Source organism: Chiloscyllium punctatum, chromosome X (assembly GCF_047496795.1).
Source record: "Chiloscyllium punctatum isolate Juve2018m chromosome X, sChiPun1.3, whole genome shotgun sequence".
Lineage (NCBI taxonomy): Eukaryota > Metazoa > Chordata > Chondrichthyes > Orectolobiformes > Hemiscylliidae > Chiloscyllium > Chiloscyllium punctatum.
In genome coordinates, this window is record NC_092791.1 from 17,423,690 (window position 1) to 17,441,911 (window position 18,222).

Here is an 18,222-nt window from a genome sequence, read left to right on the forward strand (position 1 = left end):
AGTCAGTCACCTTTTTTTTTGAGGTTTACAGCTGGACAGAATGTATAGTTGTTCTAAGTCATAATCGTGCCTTTATGTTTTTTCCCATTCCAGCTCAGCTAACATGAGCCTCATGTTTTCACAATTACCCTTATTCAAACTTCACACCCTTGTTTCAGATTGAGCTCCCTCACTTTCAAACAGACTGTAAAATTCGGACAGATTGTGGTCACTGGGTTAGAGAACTGAACATATAAAGGTAAAGCAGGTATTGCAGCATTATCCATTAAAATGACATAGGTGTTACTCATGGAAAGAGCACCAGTCACCACTGCTGTTGATAATGAGGTTGAGGGTTTTGAATTCATTGCATTATAGGCTATATTTTTCAAACCAGTCTGGTTACATTCCACAAGTCTTGTTTCCATAGTCCAAGCAATGGAGCTGTACAGTTGTGTAAGTAATTTATCATCCATGTCTATGGTTATTCATGTAGGCATCAAAGCCATTCAAAATCAGTTATTCACCAGCTCTTTTGCATAAATGTTTAGCAAATATAATATTGAAGACTTTTGTTGAGAGCATACTCCAGATATCTACTAATCACACTTCTGGATGTCTGATCTGGTATCCTAAAGTGATGGTTTCAACAGATAATTAGATTCCACATTATCTGTGCTGTTCAACTTTGGGCAAGTTTGCAGTATATTAATTTCTATTCAATCTATAATGAAATCAAATACTTGCCTCAACTAGAAGCAATAGAAAATCATAGCTGCATTGTTTTGTTTTAAATCATGGAATCTGCAGGAATTACAATGCTGTGCGAAAACTGTCCTGCTCTGATGTCTGACCCATTACCTCTGCTTCTAGTACTTACTTGATGTTATTACAGCTGCTATTACCGGAGTTTGAATGCTGCTATCAAGCAGGAGTTTCTGATCTCCCAGTATGCAACTCTGTTCAGTTGCACAGCCCAGTCAATAGCATCAGCTTGGAGCAGGGAGTAAAGATTTGTGGAAAGATTCATGCAGTGAATTGGACAAGATAAGTAAATGTGGGGTGAAAGCACAGTAACTACATAAGCAGTGAGGCAAGATGGTGGTAATGTTCATAAAAGTCCAGGCTAAGGCTCTGGAGACATGGCTTCAAATCCCACCATGATTAAATCTGGAATGTGAAGCTACTTTCAGTGATGAGTGTAGTGAAGCTACTTTCGGTGATGGGTTTTAATGTTCTTTTGAGAAGGGAATCTATCATTCTCACCTGGTCTGGTCTCCATGTGACTCCAAACCCACAGCAATGTGGTTGACTTTTATGCATATTCTGAAGTGGTCCAGCAAGTCCCTGGGTTCAAGAGCAATTATGGATGGGCAACAGATGCTGGATTTTCCAACAATATCGTTGTGGCACAAAAGAAGAAAAACCATAAGACACGAGGGCAGAAGGAGGCTATTCATCCCACTGAGTCTACTCTGTCACTCAATGAGATTGTGGCTGATTTGTTTACCCTCAATTCCAATTTCCTTCCTTTTGGCTGCATGGACAGAAACAAAAGATGCTTTTCCAAATGTGGGGAAGGGGAGGTGAGCAGTGGCATTATTTGGGACATGGAGAGAAAGCTGTCAGTTGAACTGGCACGAATTGAGGAGAAGGGATTAGAGTCCTCACCCAATGTAGGAGAGGAGGATAAAGGAAAAGAATGAGCGTTTAGAAAGATAAAGAACTGTGACTGTCGTGAAGAATGTTAAAAATCTCACAACACCAGGTTATAGTCCAACGGGTTTATTTGGAAGCACTAGCATTCGGAGTGCTGCCCCTTCAGGTGGTTGTGGGAGGAGCAGCACTCCAAAAGCTAGTGCTTCCAAATAAACCTGTTGGACTATAACCTGGTGTTGTGATTTTTAACTTTGTACACCCCAGTCCAACACCGGCATCTCCAAATCATGAAGAATGTCGGTCTGTGCTGTGATGGAATCCATGGTTTCAAAGCTTGTCTTATTTGAGTTGTGCCCTAGTTCAGAAACTTAGAATTGTAAGTTGAAATTAGGGGGACCCAAACACTTAAGGTTTTCAGGAAAGTTAAAGCTAAACCAAAAGCTGAAATGTCAGGTTTCCAGGGAAGCCGACACTGGGCAAAACCTGATAAAAAGACTTATAACAATTGAAATTCAGACCCTGTAATGCAGTACAGACAGTTGGGGAGGAAAAGGGTGAACATGAAGGTTGGCTCTGGTAGTGGAGGTAAAATGGGTGAAGAAGGGCTACTGCCACTGCTTTGATATTTTAAAGGAACCAATTGATCAACACAGGAACACAGGCTAAGTGAATAAGTTGTTATTGAGGATTCTTGTGAAGCGCACCATCAAGACTGTTGTGAGCAAAGCTGAGGAGGACTAACTGGCTTCCTTCTGTTCCTATGGTGAGCTGGGAGCGAAGTGGAGATGGAGCATCAATAATAGCCTCCATCATAAGGACAGAAGTGGGAGTGTTTGCTGATGATTGTGCAATGTTCACCATTCACAACTCCTCAGATATTGAAGCAGCCCACGTCCAAATATTGTCCACGACCTGGACAATAACCAGGTCAATGCTGATGAGTGGCACGTTACATTCGTGCAATACACATGCCAGACAAGTCTCCAAAAAGAATGAATCCAACCATTGCCCTTTGTCATTCAATTATGTTATTGTGGACCAGACCAGCCCCCCTCAAAATATTTTCAGAAGGTAGCCTAGATCCTAACTTCTTATTTTAAAGGCAAATATAAAGTTCTGTGTTCCAGATGCAATTCGACTGGTCAAACTGTTCGGCGTTAAGCAAAAGTTGATAAGTGTGGAACTGGGAAAGCACAGCAGGTCAGGCAGCACCCAAGGAGCAGGCGAAACGATCTTTTGGGCATAAGCCCAAATAGCTACCTCACCCCCACCCTCCTATTTATCGCTCAACCCCCTCCCCTGCTATTGCTGATGAAGAGCTTTTGTCCAAAACGTTGACTCTCCTGCTCCTCGGATGCTGCCTAACTTGCTGTGCTTTTCCAGCACCACACGTTTTGATTCTGACCTCTAGCATCTGCAGTCCTCACTTTTTCTCCCAGGTGTTAAGCAAAACACAATTTATTCAAACACTGCAGTTAAAATACAATGAAAGAAAGAAGAACTTAGATTAACTTACCTCTATTGGAAAACTTAACAGAATAATAGATGTAGTAGCTATTACTAATTCACTGTTCTAATAGTAACATCCCATAAATACAGCCCTTGGAAAAAATGCAAATTCAGAAATCAGATTTTCTCACATGCAACACCCACAGTTGGATGAGAAACTCCAGCTTCTAGCTGTAACCAAGAGAGGGGGAAAATTAGCTTCTATCTAAAGGTAATCCTAAGAAACATTTAAAAAAAAGACTAGAAATCCTGGTCTGTAAGAGCTGCCCACAGGCTGCTTCTGTTGTTCCAACTTAAAAAAAACCTTAAGGCTTCATAAGCTGTTTACATTACCACAGACTGCTCATTACCTCTTGTTCAATCTCCCTCTTAAAACAAACCAGGACAAAATACACCTCTTAAAGCCACAGTATCATCACAGTTACCATCACTTAATCCCCCACAACAACATCCTGGGGATTGTCATTGAACATAAACTGGACTGGACTAGCCATATAAATACTATGCCTACAAGAATATGTCAGAGACAAGCAAATCTAACAACCTAGTAACCTGCACTCCTGACTCCCTAAAGCCTGTGCACTGTCCGAGTGTGATGGAATACTTCCCACTTGCCTGGATGACTGCAGCTCCAACAACACTTGAGAAGATTGACACCATCCAGGAAAAAGCAGCCTGGTTTTTCCACACCACATTTATCACTTTCAAGATGCACTTCTTCCACTGCCAATGCACCGTGTCAGCATTGTCTACCACCTACAGGGCACACCACAGCAATTTACCCGGGCTTCTTCAACAGCATCTTCCAAGTCCACAATCTCCGCTGCCTTAATCAACAAGGGCAGCAAACACATGGGAACATGACCTGAAAGTTCCCCTCCAATCTGCACGCTATCCTGACTTGGAGCTATATTGTTGTTCTTTCACTGTCATTGAGTCAAAATCCTAGACCTCCCTCTATATTAGCACAATTGGTGTGCTGCAGCAGTTCAAGAAAGCTCATCTAAAGGACAATTGGGGATGGGCAATACATATTTCCCCAGCCAGCAACATCTGCATCCTGTGAATGAATTAATAAAAATGTGATCTGTCAGCAAGAGTAAAAGCTGGGTGAAGGTGGGGACAGAACCATGGCATGCAATGTATGCAGAAATAAGTGAGGGAAGAAATCCACAGCCTTCAGTTTTTGATTGGTCCTGCTCCTAACTTATCAAGTTCTAAAGTTGATCTTTCTTCACTTCTCTGACCTTTCTTGAAAGTGTAAGTGATAGGATTGGCTCTAATTCGAATCCTCCCATCGTTTTCGTAGATTGTCAATGTTTACATACAAAATGTCCAACAAGTGCATAAAAGTTGGCTGTGTTAGCAAAGTGTGGGGGTTTGTGGGAGAGTTACCTCAGTCCATTGAACCTCACTTTAGCCTGACTCAGTAACTTTCATATATGCTTCCATAACAACAGCGACCACACTTTAAGTGAGTAAAGTACTGTAAACCTGCATATCACAGAGTTTTGCAGTACCAAAGGAGGCCATTCGACACATCGTTTCTGTACTAGCTCCCGAAAGAGCTACCCAGCTCGTCCTGCTCTCCAGCCCTATCGCCATAGCCCTCTAACTTCACCCCTTTCAAATATACGTCCAACTCTCTTTAGAAATCTCCTATGGAATTCACCTCCACCACTCTCCCAGGCAGCGCATTCCAAAGCCTAACACCCCTCTGAGTAAAGAAATTTCTCCTTATCTCACTCCTAGCTCTCTCGCTGACAATCTTGAAACTGTGATCCCTAGTGACTGGCATACTAACTAGTGGAAATAGAATATCCTCTGTTCCCTGTCAAAACTGTTCCTAATTTTAAACACCTCAATAAAGTTACCTGTTGATCTTCTCTACTCCAAGGAGAACAGGTCCATTTTCTCTGATCTTTCCTTGTATCTAGAATCCCTCATTCCTGGTAATCTAGTAAATCTCCTTTGAACTCTCTCCAAGGCATCAACATCCTTCCTTTAAATAAGGTGCCCAGAACTGAACACAATCCTCCAAATGTGGGCTGACCAATGATTTGTAGAGCTGTAGCATCACTTCCTTGCTTTTATACTCTATCCCTCTATTTACACACCCAAAGATCCTATTAGCCTTCTTAATATCTGTTTCAATTTACCTGACCACTTTCAGAGAATCATGTCTATGAACCCTGAGGTCCCTTTGCTCCTGTACTCTCTTCAAAGTTGTACCATTTGAGTCTGTATTGTCTCTGTTTCCTCTGCCAAAATGCATTGCCTCACATTTGTGCCCATTTGGCCAACTTGTCAATATCTCTCTAAAGTTGCTCAAGGCCATCTTCACAATTCAGTATTCTCCCTAGTTCAGTATCATCTGCAAATTTAGAGACTTTCCCTCAACTGAGTCATCTATCTCCAAGTCATCTATGTAAATCAGAAAAAGCAAGGGTCCCAACACCGATCTTTGGGGAACACTACTTTCAACTTGTCTCCAATCTGAGAAATGTCAATCTATACCTACCTTCTGTTTCTGATCCTTTAGCCAACTTCTGATCCATGCTGCCAAAGATCCATCAATCCCAAACATTTCTAATTTCCTAACCTACCTGCCATAAAATTCTTTCACTTTCAGAGTGAAATAAAGTTGTTTTATTGAAACATGAGAGAGAAATCAAGTTTGGGTCCAGCAACCAGTACGAATGTTACATGAGGAGACATTTATTGATTAGTGAACTTGGAGCCTTTATTGGGGCTACTTATGTTAAAACTGATAATTAGGAGTTCTCTAGCTGTTTAGCAGACATCAATGCTATCTATTATAAACTAATGTACAGATCATGAGGTTTCCAGTTTAATTTCTGGTCATTTGGTCCCCAGTGGTTATGGGTGTTGTAATCAAAGAAAAGCTCTGTTTGCTGAGGGGTGACCTCATAGAGGTTTATGAAATCATGAGGGGCATGGATAGGATAAATAGACAAAGTCTTTTCCCTGGGGTGGGTGAGTCCAGAACCAGAGGGCAGAGGTTTAGGGTGAGAGCGGAAAGATATAAAAGGGAGTAAGGGGCAACTTTTTCACGCAGAGGGTGGTGCATGTTTGGAATGAGCTGCCAGAGGATGTGGTGGAGGCTGGTACAATTGCAACATTTAAAAGGCATATGAATAGGAAGGGTTTGGAGGGATATGAACTGGGTGCTGGCAAATGGGACTAGATTAGGTTAGGATATCTGGTCGGCATGGATGAGTTGGACCGAAGGGTCTGTTTCCGTGCTGTACACCTCTATGACTCTACTCATAACTGCGTAATTTTGCTACAAAATCACTTCTAAGAGATTGTAGAGAACATAATTTAAAATTAATGTTGCTGTAGAGTTCCAATTAGGATCGTTTAGATGAAATAAGACTTTCATGACTAATATGCATGTAGAAATTATGATTAATTGGTATAACTCAGTAAGATGTTGTTACTTTTCAGCAGATCAAATAATCGTCCAAGTATCATTCAAGCTATGCTTTTTAATCATGCATACGGTACTTACGCAGAATCTTATTTTGATGTACTAATTAGGCCTGATTAAGAGCACTGATTGAAGAACAATTCCAGACTCGTGAGATTACATATTTATAACAAGGCAAGCCTTTCCCCATTCTAATGGCCCAATACTCGAAGAATGTACGACATGCGAACAGGCATAGTTATGGCCCTTCAAGACTACTTTGCCATTCAGTATGATGATGGCAGATCTTCGTCTTCAATTCTACTTTCTCACTCGCTACCCATAATGCTGGATTCCCAGAGAAATGAAATGTTTGTCTGTCGGTGCCTTAAATATGCAAATTGATGGCATGCATAACTGTCTGGGCTAGAGAATTCCAAAGATTCACCCCACTTCAAGTGACAACACCTCAGTCCGAAAATATGGTCCCCTTATCCTGAGGTTGTGCTCCCATGTTCTATATATCTCAGCCAGGGAGAAACATTCTTAGTGTCTACCGTATCAATGGGCTCAGTGGTTAGCACTGCTGCCTCACAGCACCAGGAACCTGGGTTTGATTCCAGCCTTGGGTTACTGTCTGTGTGGAGTTTGCACATTCTCCCTGTGTCGGCATGGGTTTCCTCGGGTGCTCCGATTTCCTCCCACAGTCCAAAGATGGGAAAGTTAGGTGGATTAGCCATGCTAAATTGTTCCATTGTGTCCTGGGATATGTAGGCTAGGTGGATTAGCCATGAGATATGCAGGGTTACAGAGATGGGGGTGGTGGGGGGGTTGAGTGGCATGCTTTTCGGAGGGTCGGTGTGGATTCGATGGGCTGAATAGCTTGCTTCCATACTGAAGGGATTCTATGATTCCTTTAAGATTCAGAAATCCAATTTAGTCAAACACTTATTATAGGACAACCCTATTTATACATAACGTACATAAATGATACAAATATATGTGTAAATGATATAAGTGATGTAGCTGAACATGTGGGGGGATTGTAAGTAAATTTGCAGATAACATCAAGATTAGTAGGGTGGTTGATCGAGAAGAAGATGATTATAGGTTACAGGAAGATACAGATAGGTTGGTCAGGTGGGCAGAGCAGTGGTAGATGAATAACCTGAATAAGTGCAAGGTGATGCACCTTGGAAGGAGAAACCAGATGAGGGAGTACTTAATGACAGGGCACTGGTGGCTTAGAGGAACAGAAGGATCTTGAGGTAATTCTTTACAGATCCCTGAAGTCAGCCAACCTTAAAAATAGGATAGTCAAGAAGGCGTATGCTTTCATCAGTCATGGCATAAAGTATAAGAGGAAGGAGGCATCCATTAGAGATGCCAAGAGGCAGTACCAGACCAAGTTAGAGGCCCAAACTGACCATACAGACACCCGTCGCCTGTGGCAGGGCCTAAACAACATAACGGCATACAAAATGAAGCAGTGTAAGATAGCAGACAAAGACACATCCCGCCTTGATGCACTCAATGCTTTCTATGCTCTGTTTGAGCAAAATGCCGAATGGCATGATGTCACCTGTCCCGACAGCCCTGGACGTACCTGTTCCCTCTGTCACCTCTTCAGACATCAGATCAATCTTCCCGAGAGTAAACCCAAGGAAAGCGACTGGCCCGGACGGAGTCCCTAGCTATGCACTCAGATCCTGTGTGGACCAACTCTTGGGAGTATTTGCTGACATCTTCAACCTTTCCTTGCTCCAATCTGAAGTCCCCATCAGCTTCAGGGAGACCACCATCATCCCAGTACCAAGGAAAACGCATACAACATGCCTCGATGACTACGTTTGCATGGAAGGGATCGGAGGAGTCTGGGAGCTCGGAGGTCTGACTCTGTCTGGTGGAGTCCCGGTTGCCAATGAACCCAGCCATAGCTCACAGTGGTTGGGGCTTCTATGAAGTCGGTTTCAACATTGGCTGTGGTAGCCCTCCAAGGACCAGATCTCGGGGTGGGGTATGAGGTGATGTCACATCTCGAATAAATCCAGAGAGGTGGCTTGGGCCTGAGGGGTCCAGGTAGACCCAAGAGAGAAAGCAGGTGGGAGAAGGTGGGGAAGACCTGAAAAGGTGGAGGTGCCTGAACAAATCAGATTGCTCATGTGTCCCACTCTCATCAGACCCCACCCCTGAAGACCCTCTGTCAAAGTGTCCTTGATTTTGTTTCCCACAGGGATGGTCACCCTGGACCTGTGAGCAAAGTTTAGGTTTATGGGATGAAAGGAAATGTACTAATGTGATGAAATTGGCCAAGTGACTGAAACCTGACAGTTGTGGTTAGTGGATGCTGTTCAGATGAGAGGAAGGTTTGCAGTGCACTTCCCCAGTGATTGGCGTTAGGAGCTCTGCCCTTTTAATGACTCTTACCTTGGTGCACAGGGCATAATTTCAAAATCTGGGGATGATGTGACACTTGGAATTGTTGTGAACTGTGAGGAGAGTAGTGTTCAACTTGAAAAGGCTTGGTGGAATGGGCAGCCAAGTGGCAAATACAAGTTAATGCAGGGAAATGTGAAGTGATTATTTTGCTAGGATTGAAAATATAAAATAAATTATGTAATTCTAAAGGGGATGCAGAAACAGAGGAACCTGGAAGTACATGTGCTCAAATCATTGAAGGTGATAAGCCAAGTTGAGAAAGGAGTTAATAAAGCATCCTAGGCTTTATCAACTGGGATATAGAGAGTATGTAAAAAAATCAAGGAAGTTATCTTATACTTGTGTTAAAAAAACTGTTCATCTCCAACCAGAGTATTGTGTCCAGTTCTGGATAGCACACTTCAGGAAGGATGTAAAGGTGTTAGAAGGTGCAGAAGAAAACTTAAGAATGCTTTCAGACATAAGGGACTTCAGTTCTGGGATGGATTGGAGAAGCTAGGGCTAATTTCCTTGGAGAGGAAATTTGCTCGAGGTGCTGAAAATCCTAAGGGGTCTGGACAGAATGGACAGAGAGGAACCGTTCACACTTTTGGCAGGATTGTGAATGAGAGGGCACAGATATAAGATAATTGACAAAAGCAGCAATGATAATGTGAGGAAAAGGTTTTCACACAGCAAGTCATTAGAATCGGGAATGTACTGACAGGGAGAATAGTTGAGGCAGATTCAATTGAAGCTTTTAAGACAGAATTGGATTAACCTCTGGAAAAGGAAGAATGTATAGAATTACAGGATAGTGGCACTAAGTGAAATCCTCCTTCAGAAAGCCATGGGCCACAATAGGCCAAGTGGCCTCCTCCAATGCTGTAATATTTCTGTGATTCTAAAAAGGAGCTTTCTTCAGACCAGATATCATTGTTTCAACAGAATCTTTGAGCAATTTCAGTGCCAATGAATATGTCACCATTTTTATCTTTAGCTACCTTTCTGGTAACATTTAAAATGTAAGTCAAGCAGGAACTATGCTTCCTAATGACTAAACTATCCACACGGCTGTAAGTGACAGTCCCCCAGTTTCCCTACATAGACCTGAAACTTGTAGGCCGAAAATTTATGACCTGTTTGCTTCCATTTCTTAATCATTGGTCCACATGAATCACTTTGTAATCCATAGGAGTCAACCTGAAACTTGTAAATGATGGAGCGTATTGGCCAATGTACAACATCCCCCACCTGCCTTGACACTCAAAGTTCAGCAGCTTTGGTTTAAAGTACGTTAATCTGAACTAAAACTAGTTCTGAAGTTACATCAAGGTTGAAGCAATTTTAGCAATATGCCGAATACTGGGAGCCATGCAATAAGCACTGACAGGTTGTTTCCATTTGAATGATGAATGTTGCATAGTTAAGTCCTGTATTCACACATGTTGGTTTCAGCAGGGATCACCAGAAAGGTAGCAGGATTGGGAACTCTCACTGGTTGCCATCTCCTACCTTTTATGAACACTGGAACCATAGATCAATCTTAACAAGTTGTAAACTCGTGAATTAGGAGCAGAAAGAAGGCATACTGCCAGTCAAGCCTACTTTGCCATTCAATACGATGCTGGCTAAGCTGTTTGTGTTCAAAATTCCACATTCTCGTCCACCCGCAATAACCTTTGATTCCCTTGCTGAACAAAAATCAACCCACCTCCACCTTAAGAGAGAGAATGATATTGCCTTCTGAGGCAGAGTTCCAAGTAGCACCACATGGAAATCCCTGTCCTAAAGGGGCAAACCCTAATTTTTAAATAGTACTCCCTAATTGTAGATTCTCCCTCAGGAGGAAACATTCTTTCAATGCCCACCTTGTCAAGACCATTCAGGATCTTACTTCAACCAGGCCACCCCTCATTCTTCTAAACTCAAGTAGAGATTAGTGCAGTCTGTCCAGCATTCCTTAAAAGATAATTTGCTCATTTCAGGTATCAACCTAGACTTTCTTTGACATGTTTACATGCTTCCTTAACTAGAGAGACCTTCCTTAAATACTGCAGGCAGTATTTGAGATCTGGTCCCACCTGTATAACCGAAGCATGACATTCTTACTTTCATGGTCAATTCCTCCTTTAATAAAGCTTTGCATCCCATTGGTCTTAATTACTTATTGTACTTGCACACTAACGATGTGTTAATGCAGCAGAACACCTCCATCCTGCTGTATGTCAGAGTTTTGAAGTTATCTCTGTTCAAGTAATGCTTTGCTGTTTTGATTCTTCTTGCCAAGGTAAACAGCTTCACATTTTTCCACATGATATTCATCCCCAAGATTTTTGTCCACTCAATCTAACTATATTGGTCTGAATCCTCCTTATGTCCTCTTGACAACATGCCTTTGTCCCAAATGTTTATGGCATCTGCAAATTTAGCTACCGTGCCTTCAATCCCTTCAGCTACGTCATTGATAAAAATTACAAGAAGCTGAGGCCCCAGCAAAGGCCCATGTGGGATTCCACATGTCACATCTTGTCAATTAGACAAAAACCTATTTATTTCAAAGAGTGTGGTGCTGGAAAAGCAGAGCAGGTCATGCAGCATCCGAGGTGCAGGAGAATCAATGTTTCGGGCCTAAGTCTTCTTCAGGAATTCAACCACCGTGCCACCGTTTTCTGCCAGCCAATCTTCTATCCATGCTGTGTTACCCTATACATCATGAGCTCTTGTTTTGTGCAATAACCTTTGTGGCATCTTATCAAATACCTTATGGAAATCCAAGTACAGTACAACTATAGGCTCCTCTTTAGCTATGAAGCATGTCACTCCTTCAAAGAATGCCAATAGAGTCAAAGAGGTCCACAGTATGGAAATAGGCCCTTCAGTCCAACGTGCCCATGCCATCCATTTTTCACAATTAATCTAGTCCCATTTGCCTGTGTTTGGTCCCTCCATACCAATCCCATACATGTATCTGTCTAAATGTTTCTTAAATGACAAAATTGTACTCCCTTCCACCACTACCTCTGGCACCTGTTCCAGACACTCACCATTCTCTGTGTGAAACAACTGCCCCTCTGGACCCTTCTGTATCTCTTCCCCTTTAAACCTAAACCAATGCCGTCTAGTTTTGGACACCCATACCCTGGTGAAAAGCTGATGGCTATCTACCTTATCTATGCCTCTCATGATTTTATAAATGTCTATAAGGTCACCCCTCAGTCTCCTATGCACTAAGGGAAAATGTCCCAGTCTATCCAACCTCTCCTTATAACTCAAATCGTCCAGTCCAAAAGTAGCACCCTAGTAAATCTTTTCTGCACTCTTTCTAGTTTAATAATATCTTTTCTATAGTAGGGTAACTATGATAATTCTAGAGCTGCATGTAGTACTCCAAATGTGGCCTCACCAACATCTTGGACAGCTGTAACAAGATATCCCAACTCCTAAACTCAGTGCTCTAACCAATAAGAGAAAGTGTGCTGAAAGCCTTCCTCACCACCCTATCTACCTGTGACTTCACTTTCAAGGAGCTATGAACCTGTACCCCCAGATTTCTTGCTTTTCTATAACACTCCCCAGGGCCCTATCATTGACTATATTAGTCCTGCCCTAGTTTGACCTACCAAAATGCAACACTTTGCCTTTAACTAAATTAAACTCCATCTGCCATTCCTCAGCCCACTGGCCCAATTGATCAAGATCATATCAATCATGGATCATAGAATCCTGACAGTGTGGAAACAAGCCCTTCTCGCTGCTTTCCTGGATAACCACCTTCACTGTCCACTGTACCACCAATCTTGGTGTCATCCACAAACTTACTAACCATATCTTCTTAATTCTCATCCAAATCCTTTATGTAAATGATGAATAACAGTGGATCCAGCACTGATCCCTGTGGCACACTGCTGGTCACAGGCCTCCAGTCTGAACAACAACCCTCTACAACCACCTTCTGTCTTATAACGTCAAGCCAAATTTGTATCCAATTCATGAGACATGATTTCTCTCACACAAAGCCATGCTGACTATCCCAAATGAGCCCTTGCCTGTCCAAATGCCTGTAGATCCTGTCTCTCAGAATCTAAAATTGGTTCAACACAGATTGCCTTTCACAAAACCATGTTGACTGTTACCTACTGCCTTCAATTCTTTGAAGTGACCAGCCATAATCTCCTTAATGATTAATTCTAATACCTCCACGACAGAAATCAAGCTGACAGACCAAGAGTTTCCTGTTTTCTGCCTCACTCTCTCCCTTTACCTGTTCCTGGCAAATTAGGGCTAACAGTATAGAAACCAGAGATCAAACCTGGATTCATCCAAATCTTTGTACTCACACTGTGTTATGTTTACCAACTATACTGCCAATTAAATCATAGTTTACATGTTTAACATTTGAAATTGATACCACTTGCTTTTTTCAAATAGGTATATCACAGAAAAAATGTTCAGTGTGTGTCATGTCTTTTAGTTTGAAGAAAAACCCGTATTTCGGTTCCACGTAGAAACCGCATTTATCCTTCAGTATCTCAAAAGTCATACTGGCCTTTGAAAATAAAATGGAACCACGAGACAAGGAACAGTAACTGAGGATCAAGATGCAGCTTTAATGTTTGATTCTTCATCTGCTTGCAGGCCACTGTGATGACTGGGCAAGAAATCATCAAAGTTTCATTAAGGAAAGCAGAGGTCTCATCTAAAGCAGCGGGTGATGTGGAGCCTCGAGGAATTGTTCTCCCTGCAGCAGTAGTGGGTGAGGAAAACAACAAACACAACATTTCCACTGAGGCATCGAGGGTTCCCAGAACTTCTATGGAGAAGAACCACCACTGTGGGTCTACTGGTGAGCAGAGTCTTTTTGTTAAAAACTCTTAGATCTGTAGGACGACGTGTGAAGGTGAGTGAAGTAGAAGATTAGTCCATGATCTGGTTGTATAGCAGTGTAGGCTGGAGGGGCTGAATGGCTTACTTCTGCTTGTGTTATGTGTGCATTTGTGAGCTGCATTAGAATCCCAGTAACATTTCTGTTCCATTTGTTGAGAACACAGCACCATCCAGAAGTGGGGGAAAGTGTCAATAGACAGCTCTTTTTCTTTCTCTTTTCTTTCTTTTTTCTTTTCTTTCTTTCCTTTCTTTCCTTTCCTTCTTTCTTTCCTTCTTTTCTTCCTTCTTTCCTTCTTTCTTTCTTTCCTTCTTTCTTTCTTTTTTCTTTCTTTCTTTCTCTCTCTCTCTATTTTTTTCTTTCATTTTCTCTCTCTATTTTTCTTTTTCTCTCTCTTTCTCTTTTTCTTTTTCTTTTTCTCTCTTTTTCTCACTCTCTCTTTCTCTCTCTCTCTCTCTCTTTCTCTCTTTCTTTGTTTCCTTTTCTTTCTCTCTCTCTCTCTTTATTTATTTTATTTATTTATTTCTCTCTTTTTTTCTCTTTCTTTCTTTCTTTCTTTCTTTCTCTTTCTTTCTCTTTTTCTCACTCTCTCTTTCTCTCCTCTCTCTCTCTCTCCTCTCTCTCTCTCTCTCACACTTTCTCTTTCTCTCTTTCTTTCTTTCTCTCTCTCTCTCTATTCTCTCTTTCTCCCACCAGTTGCTGTTGTTTTTAACCAATAAGTCAGAGACTTCTTCATTTGTGAACGAAACATTCTGTGCCTCCAATGAAGAATGAAAGAGCCCAGAGGAAATGTTTGAAGAACTGAATGACTTAGGAAACAAATCGAATCGCTCCATCGAATCTTGAGGAATGGTGCCATTAGACTATGTTTCCCCGGTATTTTGTTTTTCTCCATCCATAGCAACAGTTTTGTATTTTGGAGGGGGGTGTTTAGAAAGGGCTTAGAGTTTTAACTAGTAGGGTTACATGTTGACAGGGTTTTACTGTGGTTACAAAATAATTATTTATAATAAATAGTAGTTCTTGTTAAGTACAGAAACCTGGTATGTGTTTTCACTTCAAGCACTCCCCAGTCATAGTAAATTCCATGTTCTCAGCACTCTGTCAAGTGCCACCTTGATGACAAGGGCTGTCACTGTCGCCTCATCTCTGGAATTCAGCTCTTTTGTCCATGTTCAAACCAAGGCTACCCATCCCATGGCCTCAGGAGGGAATGTGACTCAATCAATTGGATCCTGAGACCCTGCAAAATTGATCTACTTTATAGAAATCAAGGAACCCCTTCAGTGAGCATGCAAGCAGGCAGGGGGAGCCTGTACAAAGTATTTAAAGTTGCTTCATTACTGTACATCTAGTCAATAATGTCTTCAAAAATAAAGCATCAGCATTGTTATCCCCTTTCTGAATTCATGGGTACTATCTCCAAACAAATCATATTCTCTCAAAAGTTTGACTTCAAAGGTTTTCTCTGCTAATGATATAAAACTGATTTATCATTTCCAGCTGTTCTATTATTACATTTTTTCGAGATCACAGATCTCTGTGTGATGCATGGGAATGCCAAGGTTTAGCATGGAAAGCAGAAGAGATACAAAAGTAGCACAACGTTCCAATTGGGGAATCAAAATTACATTCGATGACATACTCTGCCCATAAGTAATCCATTTTTAAAGCCATGTTAATTTCCTCGTTCATCTATACATTTCAGAACAAGTGGAGACAACGCCACCATCTGATCCAACGCCAGTGACTGAAGGGCAAGCAGAACAGCTCCATCTTCAACCACAGCAGGTTATGCCGATCTCAGCACCCACAGTCTCTCAGGTAACTCAGTCAGTAGAAAGTTGCTATTATTTGTATAGATTTCATACTCTGTAATATATGATTCTCACTGGATTTCTCCCATTTGATTCAGGCTTGCATTTGAAAACGATGTGATGATTGTTTGTATCATCTATTACATATTCTTTTCATGGACAGTGAGCATCGCTGGCAAGGCCAACACTTGTTGCTCATTGGGCAGTACGGTGGCTCAGTGGTTAGCACTGCTGCCTCACAGTGCCAGGGACCCGGTTCAATTCCAGTCACCCCGTGTCTGTGTGGGTTTCCTCCCACAATCCAAAGATGTGCAGGTCAGGTGAATTGGCCATGCTAAATTGCCCATAGTGTTAAGTGCATTAGTCAGGGGTAAATATAGGTGAGGGAAATGGCCTGGATGGGTTGGTCATCAAAGGGTTAGTGTGGGCTTGTTGAGCCAAATGGCCTGTTTCCACACAATAGGGGTTCTAATCATTCTTCTACTCATAACCAAACTATCTACTTATTGTACAAATTTGAACATTTTTAAGCAGGGGTACGTGGGGTTTTAAGAGATCGATTGTGTTAGGGAACTCTCTAGTCTGAGGCACAGACAGACGTTTCTGTGGCCAGCAGCGAAAAATCAGAATGGTGTGTTGTTTCCCTGGTGCCAGGATCAAGGATGTCTCACAGAGGGTGCAGAATGATCTCAAGGAGGTCATTGTACACATTGGAACCAATGACATAGGAAGGAAAAAGGATGGGATTCTGAAGGGAGAAAATAGAAAGTTAGGCAGGACTTTAAAAAGGAGGTCCTCAAGGGTAGTAAATATCTGGATTCCTCCCAGTGCTACGAGCTAGTGAGGGCAGGAATAGGAGGACAGAGCAGATGAATGCATGGCTGAGGAGCTGGTGTATGGGAGAAGGATTCACACTTTTAGATCATTGGAATCTCTTTTGGGGTAGAAGTGACCTGTACAAGAAGGACGGATTGCACCTAAATTGGAAGGGGACTAATATACTGGCAGGGAGATTTGCTAGAGCTGCTCAGGAGGATTTAAACTGGTACGGTGTGGGTGGGGTGGGACCCAGGGAGATAGTGAGGAAATATTTCAATCTGAGACTGGTACAGTTGAGAACAGAAGCGAGTCAAACAGTCAGGGCAGGCAGGGGCAAAGCAGAAAACAAGGTAGGACTGATAAACTGCATTTATTTTAATGCAAGGGCCGAACAGGGAAGGCAGATGAACTCAGGGCATGGTTAGGAACATGGGACTAGGATATCATAGCAATTACAGAAACATGGCTGAGGGATGGACAGGACTGGCAGCTTAATGTTCCAGGAAACAAATGCTACAGGAAGGATAAAAAGGGAGACAAGAGAGGAGGGGGAGTGGCGTTTTTGATAAGGGAGAGCATCACAGCTGTACTGAGGGAGGAAATTCCCGGAAATACATCCAGGGAAGTTATTTGGGTGGAACTGAGAAATAAGAAAGGGATGATCACCTTATTGGGATTGTATTATAGACCCCCTGATAGTCAGGGGGAAATTGAGAAACAAATTTGTAAGGAGATCTCAGCTATCTGGAAGAATAATAAGGTGGGTTATGGTAGGGGATTTTAACTTTCCAAACATAGACTGGGACTGCCATAGTGTTAAGGGTTTAGATGGAGAGGAATTTGTTAAGAGTTTACAAGAGCATTTTCTGATTCAAAATGTGGATGTACCTACTAGAGAAGGTGCAAAACTTGACCTACTCTTGGGAAATAAGGCAGGGCAGGTGACTGAGGTGTCAGTGGGGGAGCACTTTGGGGCCAGCGACCATAATTCTATTCGTTTTAAAGTAGTGATGAAAAAGGATAGACCAGATCTAAAAGTTGAAGTTCTAAATTGGAGAAAGGCCAATTTTGACGGTATTAGGCAAGAACTTTCAAAAGCTAATCGGAAGCAGATGTTGGCAGGTAAAGGGACAGCTGGAAAATGGGAAGCCTTCGGAAATGAGATAACAAGAATCCAGAGAAAGTCAGGGTGAAAGGGAAGGCTGGTAGGTATAGGGAATGCTGGATGACTAAAGAAATTGAGGGTTTGGTTAAGAAAAAGAAGGAAGCATATGTAAGGTATGGACAGGATAGATCGAGTGATTTCTTAGAAGAGTATAGAAGTATATTTAAGAGGGAAATCAGGAGGGCAAAAAGGGGACATGAGATAGGTTTGGCAAATAGAGTTTAGGAGAATCCAAAGGTGTTTCTACAAATACTATGAGGACAAAAGGGTAACTAGGGAGATAATAGGGCCCCTCAAAGATCAGCAAGGCGGCCTTTGTGTGGAGCCGCAGGAGATGGGGGAATTACTGAATGAGTATTTTGCATCAGTATTTACTGTGGAAAAGGATATGGAAGATATGGAATGTAGGGAAATAGTTAGTGACACCTTGAAAAATGTCCATATTACAGAGGAGGAAGTGCTGGAAGTGATTGAAAAGCATACAAGTGGATAAATCCCCAAGATCTGATCAGGTATACCCTAGACCTCTGTGGGAAGC

At 42.1% G+C, this 18,222-nt stretch overlaps 1 protein-coding gene across 6 annotated transcripts in view; it reads left to right on the forward strand.

Annotated features, from left to right (window-relative positions):
* The window catches only part of pou6f1 (POU class 6 homeobox 1), a 131,552-nt gene that overhangs the window by 42,867 nt on the left and 70,463 nt on the right, over positions 1–18,222 (forward strand). For all 6 annotated transcript variants that reach the window (XM_072567305.1, XM_072567303.1, XM_072567304.1 and 3 more), the window contains 2 exons: positions 13,637–13,844; positions 15,592–15,707. In XM_072567305.1, coding sequence (XP_072423406.1) covers positions 13,637–13,844; positions 15,592–15,707 — 324 coding nt within the window. The remainder of the gene's footprint in view (positions 1–13,636; positions 13,845–15,591; positions 15,708–18,222) is intronic.